This window comes from Crassostrea angulata, chromosome 4, assembly GCF_025612915.1.
Source record: "Crassostrea angulata isolate pt1a10 chromosome 4, ASM2561291v2, whole genome shotgun sequence".
NCBI classification, from domain to species: Eukaryota; Metazoa; Mollusca; class Bivalvia; order Ostreida; family Ostreidae; genus Magallana; species Magallana angulata.
The window spans coordinates 10,920,851-10,932,166 of record NC_069114.1 but is presented as its reverse complement, the minus strand read 5'-3'; the positions used below and the strand labels follow the sequence as shown (position 1 = coordinate 10,932,166).

The 11,316-nt window shown below is 31.0% G+C and overlaps 1 protein-coding gene across 1 annotated transcript; it reads right to left on the bottom strand.

The window, feature by feature from the left end:
* Positions 1-3,231: 3,231 nt before the first annotated feature.
* Positions 3,232-8,919, bottom strand: LOC128181401 (C-type mannose receptor 2-like). The gene is made up of 6 exons (XM_052849798.1): positions 8,711-8,919; positions 6,236-6,468; positions 5,542-5,722; positions 4,434-4,666; positions 4,035-4,118; positions 3,232-3,458 (listed from the first exon to the last, which is right to left on the bottom strand). The coding sequence occupies exons 1-6, from the start codon at positions 8,917-8,919 to the stop codon at positions 3,232-3,234; spliced, it is 1,167 nt and encodes a 388-aa protein (XP_052705758.1).
* Positions 8,920-11,316: the final 2,397 nt, after the last annotated feature.

Below are 11,316 nucleotides of genomic sequence, written 5' to 3'. Positions count from 1 at the left end.
AGATGCATTTGGTTGAAACTTACACCAATACAACTCAAATGTGAAAAAATTTACAATATTCCAGTTTTGTTTACAAAACAAAGAATTATGAATTCTGTATCTTGCTTATAACTTGATAATTTTATTTGACTTTAAAATTGTTACATAGCATTGTAGACTTCTGTATTTATCAGTATAAACATTGAAAAATCTATGGAAAACTAAAATTTGAAAATTTTAAGTCAAATCGTGTCCCAAGTCCCTTTAAGTTTATAAATTGATTAAATAAATTGCTTTAGTGTTTTATATATATCGAATTAATCTCGAAAAAAAAACCCAGTTAATTAGAACGAATGTAATGAATTATATATTTGAGTTTATTTACAGGGTACCGTGCATTTTTAATGCATTAATTTGCAAATATACAATTTAAATCTGAAAAAAACCCCACAATATATGCAATATCTTTAAAGGTGCTATCTAAAACAATGACACGATTTTCAGTTTTATTGCGATATTTAATGGAATGAGATATAGTATTTTTAATCTTATAACCAGGTGAAGGGAGAAAACTTCTCCAAAACCAGAATCAAACTTCTGTAAAGGTGGACTTTAAAATAATTACAAAGAATCATGCAAGTTATTTCAAAATGATATTATGCAACCTTAAGCACCTGATTTCATTCATATAGCAATAACACTTAATATTTATTCTCTCAGGTTGTACATAAGAATCTTTTAACAACTTTCAATTACGTATCCTTATGCACTTTGCATGTAACATCGATCAAAGGACAATGATTGCATGGTATTGCAATAGCTACATTGAAAAGCAATCAAATAATTTTCAATCACGGAGAATATATTCTAGTAAATATTGTGGTATTAAAAATGATTTTTTTAAAGAAGTAGTAAATCGCATTTGTACATGCTTTAACAGAGCTTAATGGTTGTGGCCATTTTTTGATAGTCTCCTTACTTTTAAAATGTAAGAACATTACTATACCCACACTTTCTAAAGAAACTTCAGGTATATTGTTGTTACCATATTCCTTCTGTCCGTCCGTCTGTCACGTTTTACTTTCTCAAACTGCTCTTACATCTTATACACAGGAAAAATAACTCTAAGAGTTTGGTTGGAGGTGTCATGTTGTTTTGTAAAAAGGTTTTATAAATGCTCTGGTAGTCCTAGGGGTCAATCAAATGGTAAAAAAAAAAAATGACGTTTTTTTTTCTCTTCACAAAATACCTTCTTCCTCGAACTCATCCTACATTTTCAACATTAGACAATAAATCACTTGGAATAAGTTTTGGGGTGTCCTATAGATGCACAAAAAGGTTTTCGGAAATTTCCATTTTGTGATGGGGGTCATTTGGTAGCTGAAAAATATTTTTTTTTTGTTTTTTAACAAAAAATCTTGTTTCAAAAACGTCAACATTTTTTTTCCGTAGCCAAATTATCTTCTAGAATATGATTGTGGTGTCATTTTTAAGTGGCATCAGGTTTCAGAAAAAAATTTTCATCACGGGGATCGGTTGGCAACAAAAAAATGACGTTTTTTGCAAAAAAATGTTTGGTTGCCATAACTCCTCTTACAACGTTAAAAGAAGCTACGTCATCTCTTGGGATATGATTGGGACTGTCCTATAGATATGCAATAAGTTTTTAAAAATTTAAATTTCATTTAAGGAGTCAAATAATTATAGCAAAACTTGACGTTTATCACTCCTAAAAAACTAGAACCCAGATCTCCTCTTATAAGTTAAGGAATATGCTCATCATATCTTAGGATCAAAAAGAGTCTGTATTATCAAACTATTCACTATTTTTTCTTTTAGAGACGTATTTATCTTTTTTATTAATCTTATAAATGAGACCTTATAACCAAATACTTTTGTAATATTACACTAAATAATAAAACGCCATAATATGTAAAACTATGACTATCTTATATCCTGAAAATTCTTCTGTGGTATATATTCATATCTTTAAAATATGTTTGTCATTGCAGGATACATAGCTCAATCTATAAAGCTTTATCTTTTGTTGCTTATCTCCTTTATTACTCCTATACTGCATTTTGTAAGCTTTTAGTCAAGTTATTTTTTACGATAATTTTTTCATGCTTTTGAAATGAATAATTTTCCATCAGCCTGGCTTTTCGAATGAAAGAACCATTTTTAAAGTAGTTTTTTAATCGATGTTTGTCTTAAAACCTGAAAACATCTACTTGTAATATATGTAGCAGCAGCAAACAACCTGTTAATCTAAAGAGGATTTACAATCGGGGATAATTTTGCTAGAAAATGAGAAAATATTACCAATTCAACCGAAGACATGTGGAATTAAGGGATTTTTTCGTTAAGAGCATTTACTACTTTATCCTTGTTTCCCTTCAGATTCAGGCCTAAAGTTAAAAGGAAGTATCACCTGGAAGGTTTTTTAAAAGAGAAAAACAAAGAAAAAAAAACAAACAAACAAAAAAACTGCTTTAATTTACAATTTTATATTCTGCTTTACTGTTCTCACATAGAAGAAGACATAGAGTGAATAATGATTGTACATGTCATTGGTAAAGGAACAATAAAATCAGATTTTATTCATAATGACATTAACACAATCAAATAGACCATTTATGAAGAGATTGTATACAGTTTAAACATGATATAAGGTTACAAATTCAAGTAATGCGCTTTTCATAGAATTTAACGTTCTATACACACAAACAACTAATGTCCCTTTGATCTGCAATATGTCGAATACACGTAGAGGTTTAATAAAAAAAATAAAATTGTAATATGCTACCTTAAAAAATGTATAAAGACAATTTATCAAACATTAATTTTTTGCAATAATTGTTTTACAAATTATTTTTCACGATAAATTGATGAAAAATAAGAATGATCACGCAGGGTTTATATAAACCGTTACTCTTTAGCCAAAGGCAATAGAATAATTTTTTAACGGTCTTAAGAAAAAGCTTCACAATAGTTTCAATATCCCCAAAAAAAGCGTGATTTTACAACCATAGGATGGTCCTAGGACAAGGCAAGTGATGCCCCAAACTGAGTACAAAGTTATGGCGACTCCTAAATTTAGGAGAGCTTCAAGAAACAGACTTAAGACAAAGACTATCCTTTGACCTACTTTGGACACACCATAGTCATAAGATAGCCCTATGAACATTCATGTACCTGCAGGTTGGATTATTTTAACAGTCGTATTAAGCTAAGTCTGACACAGAACTATAATTATACTTTTGTTGTCATTTTGCTCCTGCCTCTGATATTTTCATTATTATGGCTGATGTTATGAATATGTCGCTTTCTTTTTTTCTTTCCATCGATTTTTTGTCGTTGACCACAATCTAAGATAACCACGAACGCCATCACAGCTACTATTACAGACACACCGACACATCCAATTCCGGTGGAAGAAGCTCGCCCATCAGAGGCACTGGTACGCTTTATAATTTCCGCTAAAACAACATGCACAAAAATAAGATAAAGAGTAATGAAAAACACTTTAAAAATATTCTCATATATTGTGATAGTATTTAGATAAAATATGACAGTTTTCAAATAGGCAATTTAGCACGAGTTATTTCTTTTCGGCGGCTGTTTTGTGGGACAAACTTGAGATTCCTTATCCAACGAATTTTACCTAGCCATCCTGGGCATTTTGACGCAAATAGTACTTTTTAGACATAGTTTAAGAGCTTCCATTATTTGTTTTTCTTACGCTCTTTATTGTTATTTTCCTTTGTATATTTCTGCAATACTTTTTTGAAATTTGTTTTTAAAAAGGACAATTAATAAGATGGCGCCTTAAAAAATAACTCATAAGGAATAAAAACTATATATTGATGAATGTGACATATACAAACCGATGCACCACTAGAATGTGGACTTTAAAGTTTTTCCCCATTTCTCTTAAATTTTACATTCAAAATTCCTTTTATGATGGCAGTTTTTGGTTAAGTTTTACATTCACACAATTTACCATCATTAGTACACTAACTTAAAGCATATAATCATAAAATATATAAACTCACTAGTTGTTTCCGATTTGTCAATCTGCAGAGCATTTCTGATGTACGCATCACTCGTAGAGTTTTTCTCTGTGTACCAGCGAAAACCTACGGGAGAGATTGAATACAACAAGTATTTTATTATAATGGATGAAAACGAAGGTAAACGTTTTCAATCCATCAGGCTCATTCGTTTAAATATCAAACACAGTTAAAGTTTAAGTGAGAAAAAAAAAATTGTATATTCCCTGGCTGTTTTGTCACAAAATTGCCATTGGCCGCTAATCTATGCTATTGTTACAGTACATGTTTTTATCGAAGAAACTGACTTTAAATTGCAAGGAGTAAATATGTTAAAATGCATTATAAAAACGTATTTTGCAGTTCCACACACTTGATTGACACTTTAGATGAGATATATACCAAGCTTGCTTCTGGTGCAAATTCCAGCCATGGATCCGGATGTGTCACAGGAATGAAAGGAGTATAAATCATTATATAAGACCGATTTCTGACCGAACTGTAAACACGAGTCTTCTGGCGGGTCACTAGTAACATTAAGGACATCAACCGGAAAATCGTCTCCATTCACATTACGGTACTGACCGTCAATGAAGTGAACACCCAGCCAAGCTGATCTTATGCCCATATATGTTCTAGAAAAAAAATTGTGAAACTATAAGTTTAGCATTTTTGAGTGTCATGCTATACACCTTACAAAAAAGATTAAGCATTACATCATCCCAATGATTATATTTAATAACAAAATAATTATCAAATTGGAAGAAATAAATAATCATTTGAGAGAGAGAGAGAGAGAGAGAGAGAGAGAGAGAGAGAAAAGAGGGGGGCAACATATTGATTTTACTGTCAATCGTTCATACTGAGTATTTATGATAAGCAAGGAAAATTAGCATTTAAATCAAGATATAAAGTTTTGTTTTAAATGTGATACAACAAAAAATATAATATATGCAATATAAAATAATTAACACAAATGAAATATATATATATTATTTTCAAAATGTGCCCCCATTATAAACCATAGGTATATCTGCATGCACCTATGATCCTATGCATAATGATTCTAACTTGACGGTAAGGCCAAATGTATCTCTTCATACAATGTACTACATTATATTATGTACAAGCGCCGTGGAAAAAATTAGTTTGCTTTGATGCATTGACGCGCATTTTGTTAATCAATAACAGTAGTATTGTAATTCAGGCCTAAGAAAGATAAAACGGTAAAAAACAAACTGGACTCTTTTGATTCGAAGATTGTCCTAATAGACTCATGCATAATTTTGTTCTTACTATCTTAAAGCCGGTTTCTGGAACCGAGAACACTTTTATACATGCAATTCTTAGAAAAGTAAAATGCATTCTGACATTAGACTGGATAATTTTATATGAAAATTATTATGGTCAACGCATTAGCCCCAATCACACAATAAAATAATTATAGAAATAGATAATATATCAAATAGTTATTTATATATCAGTGCAGTTTAAATGATAATAAACTTACTGAAAGCCAAGAAAAGCGTTTTTTAGAAATTCGAATTCCTTCAAACTTGCCACAGAGGCCAGAACACCATCCTGTTCTTTGCATTGAGCGTTTGCGCCATGAAAAGTCCAATTTGCTTTTTGTGAAATAAACCAGAAACAATCAGTCCTGCATCTCCATTCGCAGTTTGTAAAGCACAGAGCTGTAATTCAAAAAAAATATATAATGTTCTATTTATTTCTATCAACCAAATCATTCACACAATCGATCATAGATAGAAGAAATATGTCCATGCTTCTCAGAAAAAAACCATATCCTGATTACTGTAAATTCCTTATATTACGGGTGTACTTAATTCCGCGATCCCGCTGGTTTCTACCAAATTGCGAGAATATAAAACCGCGAACGTTGAACTTTTCTCCTTATTTCTTATAGTTTTCAACTCTCAGAAAATAATGGCGAGATTTTAAAATCCGCGAAGGATGCTTCTCGCGATTTTACGCGGATATTAATTCCTCGCGTTTAATTAGGAATTTACAGTATAACTGAGCAGACAAGTTGAATTGTGTAAAAATATGCTAGCAAGGTTATGTAAAGAATATGAACCAAAATGAAAAATAATATCTTTTGCATAATGTAATTCCGATGTTAATTAAACTTTTTTTAACGCAAGATTAATATGGCAACCCAATATGTTGTATATTGATATATGTACCATCCCTATAGCAGAGAAACCCATCAAAAGTCTCGGAACACTCTTTATCTTGCAGTTTAAATGGCTCTCCAACTGAATATCCTGGTGGTTCGGCATTGATCACCACACAGTTTTGATCTCTATCGCCATTCGGCTGACGTGGATTCCAAGGGAGATTATCGACTGGGGTCCCATCAAATGACGTCCAGACGCCTTCCTGAACCAAATCATTGACTCCAATTATGATTTCACTCCTTAAGGTAATCAGATTTGTAATACTAGATAAGTATTATGTTTTGAAAGCACATGCTTATCGAAGTAATGCAGTTATATGAAAAATGAAACATGTTTCTTTAATCTTAAGTGTTTGTATGATTTATTTTAATTAACATACAGTCCAATAAAAGTTAACCCTTCGACTAGCTTCACAATTAATTCTTTTTTTTTAATATTGAAGTTTTGAATTAAATGATATAACAAGTGTCCAATGGGTCACATCGCTCATCCAAACATTAGTTCCTTTTATCATTTTATATGTTTTGTAAGTATTTTACCAATATATTTGTATGTTAAAATTTAAACACCTCTTGGGACTCTAGTATTAGTCAAGGGGTTACAATTTGAACAATTTATAATTTACATGATCTTAGGATGCTTGCATTGTATTTTTACAAATTGAAGCTTTGCAGTTTTTAAGAAGATGATTTTTAAACATTTCCCTATATATTTCTGTTAAGCTCTCATGGGGCCTCAGTATTGGTCCGGGGTCACGAATTTATAATCATACATTATCAGAGGATGCTTTCATAGTAATATCACAAATTGGAGATTTTTCAACTTTTTCCCTATACATTTTAATGTTAAGCTTTGAACCCCTCTTTGGATCACAATATTGGTCCGGGGTCAGGGTTTTATTAATTTAGAATATCCATTATCTGAGTAATGCTTGCATAGTAATATCACAAATTTGGGCATTGTGGTTCATGAGAGGAAGATTTTAAAACATATTTCCTATATATTTCTTTGTTAAACGTTGAACCCCTCTTTGGGCTAAAGTATTGGTCCGGGTTTAGTTTTAACAATTTCTATATTGTTTCAATATTAATCTACATCATTTGAGGATGCTTGCATAGTAATCTCAAAAATTGAAGCATTGTAGTTCTTGAGAGGATTTTTAAATATTTTCCTTAAAAAGTTCTGTTTTGAAATTTGAACTCATCTTGGGGGCTCAGTATTAATGCGTGGGTCACAATTTCAACAATTTAGAATCTACATTATCTTTGGTTGCTTGCATAGTAATCTCACAAATTGAAGCTTTGTTGTTCTTGAGAAGAGGAATCTAAAACATTTTCCACATTAATTTTTCTGTTAAACTTTGAACCCCTCTTTGGGCCCAAATATTGGGCCGGCGGTCACGATTTTAACAACTTATAATTTTATTTTAATAACAAGACACCTTATTTTCACTCTTATGCAATCAGTTCCCACTTAAAAAGGGATTTGCCCTTTATTTTAGCAATCTAGATTCCCCTTTCCATAAAGATGCTTTGTACCAAGTTTGTTAAATTTGGCATTGCAATTCTTGAGAAGAAATCAGAGATGTGAAAAGTTTACATACAGGTGGATGGACGGATAGACAAACGAACGACGGACAACAGGTGATCAGAAAAGCTCACTTGAAACGTCGGTTCAGGGGAGCTAAATTGATTTTAGAAATATGTTCGTGATTTTTTTCATATTAAACAAATCGAAAGATTTAAGGAAGCCCCTAATATTGAAAATATAAAATCACCAAAAGCAAGAAAAATACCAAATCATAGAAATTTGATCTTGAGTCTAAGACTGCAACAACCTGGTATCTAGTATACTTTATGTTGTTGTGTTAAGTATAATGAAAGAGAAAATATAATGATATGCATTAAAACAAATTACCGGGAAGTATTTCAACCCAAAACGTAAAACATTGTGTACGTACATATAGTATCATCAATACATTGCTTTATATGGCGTTTTTTTCAGTTGATTAAAAGCAACTCGTGCAATATTTTAATATTTTCAAAGATTAAGCTTTCAAGTTTTTTTTCAAATATCAAAATCTAGTTGTAAGACCTAGTAAATGATTTCCACAAGTTTTTGTTTCCATAAAATATGTTTATTATTTTCCGATTTTATTTTCATTAAATTAATGCTATTGTTATATGTTAAGATACTCAGATATAGAAATAGAAATCATTTCGTCAGTCCACATTGATATTTGAAGAAAATTCAAACAAACAAATTAATTCTATAGCATATAGAGTAGTTTACAAATTTGTTGAATATATTCACAATTACAACAAAATAGCTGTTTAATGTACAATCATTACTTTAAAAAATCCGACATCCTTTTTCAATAAAAATAATTAACAATTTTATGTAATTTTGGTACAGTACAGTATACATGTTTTTCTACAGATGTATTAATATTTTCTGAGCATTTAAAAAAAAATCTTGTACCTAACCGTAGGTAGAAAGTCTCGCCAAAAATTGAACTGGAATTCATCAACAAAGGGGGCTAGTTGTCCGCCTGACATCTTACAAGTTGCCTCGGCTTCAAAGGTTGAATTCCTGGTTTCTTGAAGATATTCGTAGCAATGAGATCTATATTTTCCGTCTCGAGAAGAGGTCCATTGTATGCATTCCAACGAATAGACACCTTTAATCATAGTAACATGTAACTCACATATTGTAAATAATCAAATGATTAAGATCAAATTGAAGAAGCAGCTGCGAACAATTACATGTGTTCAAGTGTCTGAAATATGTTTAATTAAATTGAAATTATATCACCTCGCCATTCAAGATATTGCGTTTACATGGCCATAAAAAGACTTATGACAATAAAACACGTTTTTTATGAAGCTATCTGCGTATTTATATGCATGTATTTAGGTAAAATGTAATTATACATTCTTTTTCACTTATAAAGATTCAGTTGTCGAATGCCAAGTTAAGTTTATTAAATTTTGACGATTTTATAACCCCTGAACTTGATAATGTTCACATCATTCACTGGTTTCGTGTGTTATCTAATGGATAAATAACTCAATAGTGTTGAATAGTTTAGAGAAAACATTCCCTTCGAGGGCTCAAGGCCCGACTAGGGGATGTTTTCTCTAAACTATTCAACACTATGGAGTTATTTATATACAATGGGTGACGTCATAGACATTTTTTAAACATAAGTGGATCGTTACATGTATTTTAGTTAGTTACTTTGTAAGCACGAACTACGCAGATTTGAACTGACTAAAGACTTTCATTTAGTTGACAAGCTTCTGACACATTGGAGAATTTTTCTGTGTATCACATGATTATTGAAAATGAAAACGTGGTGATTACGAACAGTGTTCAAAGTCAAAAGTCTACAGGAATAATACAAAACAGGAGCAGCGCATATACGGACCTCCAAAACATTTAGAGGTAGGATAAGGTTCCATGGAGGAGTGGGCCTCGTCTGCTGACCTGTCACACCCGCCGTGTGCTCTCTGTTAATCGGGAAACACGAAAAAAAATCGATAATAAGCTGATTATTTATAGTCTAACAATAAGTTTGAAGAAGTCAGTCAGCATGCGACCCAGTGGATGATCATTTTTGCTGACGAATGCACGTATATCATATCAATGTCCCTTTCTATAAAAATATCCAAATTTGAAACAGATGACGCAGACTCTGTAATGTCTTTTATTTCAGATTCACTGGGATATATCAAGTTGACGTAAGTTTGGAAGTAACATTTGTTAATTGATATTTTTTTCAAATAAATTCTGCTCTATATGAATACAAAAATTGGTCCGCGAACAATTTGGGGCATTTGGTACCCATAGGTCATATTTTATGAATAATTATAAAAGTGTTTCATTCACATTAGTAACCCCGAAAAATTGTTAGGATATTTTAGCCACAAAAAATATAATTTCCTTTAAAAATTAGAATAAAGAGATGAGTTGACAATTTCCATTTTTTATTTTCCCTTTCTGATTGTTTACAATGCAAGAGTTAAGCAAAAGTTCAGGTAGAGCCAAAAAATAGATTTAAAAGAGAAACAGAGTTTATACTTTTTTAAAGGCTGTGTGGCTCTAATGATGTTTTTGTTTACAAATATAGGTTGCTAACTAGAGGAAGAATGTTAAAAAACAAACTGGGAAGTGACACTGTAATCGTGCAAATATAAACTTTGTATGTTATTCCATGAACTGAAATGTGTCTGAAAGGTTTCAAAATGGTCACTTATTAGCAAAAGAATACTGTTCAGTCATCATTTTAGACCTATAGGATAATATTTTGACTGTTACATGGCACTTTTTGTGGTACTTAAAAATTGTCTGATTGAAAAATGAAGAAAAAAAAGTATACAGCAAATGTAGACAAAAGCATAACAAAGAGCATGAACGCTTAATCTTGTTTTTGCATGTGCAGTTTTAACAAACAAATAAACAAGACCCCAAAAAAGCTTGTAACACAAGAATCATAATTGTTTACAAAATGCATGATAAAAATAATTGAACATTACCTACACTGTATGTTTTGCAAGTACAGTGTCATGCATATGTTTTTGATGATATGCTTATGATAATCTTAACGATAAGAGCATTCAATTTTTAGAGTATCCATAATGTATTCTATATATGTTTCGAATAATTGTATTTTTTAAGCAAATCATAATGTTTAAAAGTGGTTCGTGTACAGATTTTTATCACATTTAGAATGCATGCGCTATAATTTTATTTCACTATTTGGTTAAAAAAGAAAAATCTTAAGGCAAAAAAAAATTATGGAAAATAACACATACTTTTTAACAATTTTAATTTTCGTACAGTTCCGAAGGAACAAGAAAATCAAAGGCCGGAACGGCCACAAAGGCGTCGAGCTGACATTTTCTTTTATATAGAATGATATCAACAATTTGAATTTCTGTACTAATATATATAGTCGTTTATCAAATAATATTAGAATAAAAAAGGAAATAAATTACGTTTTGTGCTGTTTCAAAAACAATAATCAGTATATTTCGTTATAAAATAGGTAGTGATGAGTTTATAATACAATAACTCATGATAGT

Excerpts from the sequence above, each read along its gene's own strand:
- LOC128181401 (XM_052849798.1), bottom strand. The coding sequence starts at position 8,919 with ATGATTAAAGGTGTCTATTCGTTGGAATGCATACAATGGACCTCTTCT. Across the intron at positions 5,723-6,235 it reads GTTTCTCTGCTATAGGGATG|CTCTGTGCTTTACAAACTGC; the intron begins GTACATATATCA and ends TTTGAATTACAG. Across the intron at positions 4,119-4,433 it reads TTGCACCAGAAGCAAGCTTG|GTTTTCGCTGGTACACAGAG; the intron begins GTATATATCTCA and ends TCTCTCCCGTAG.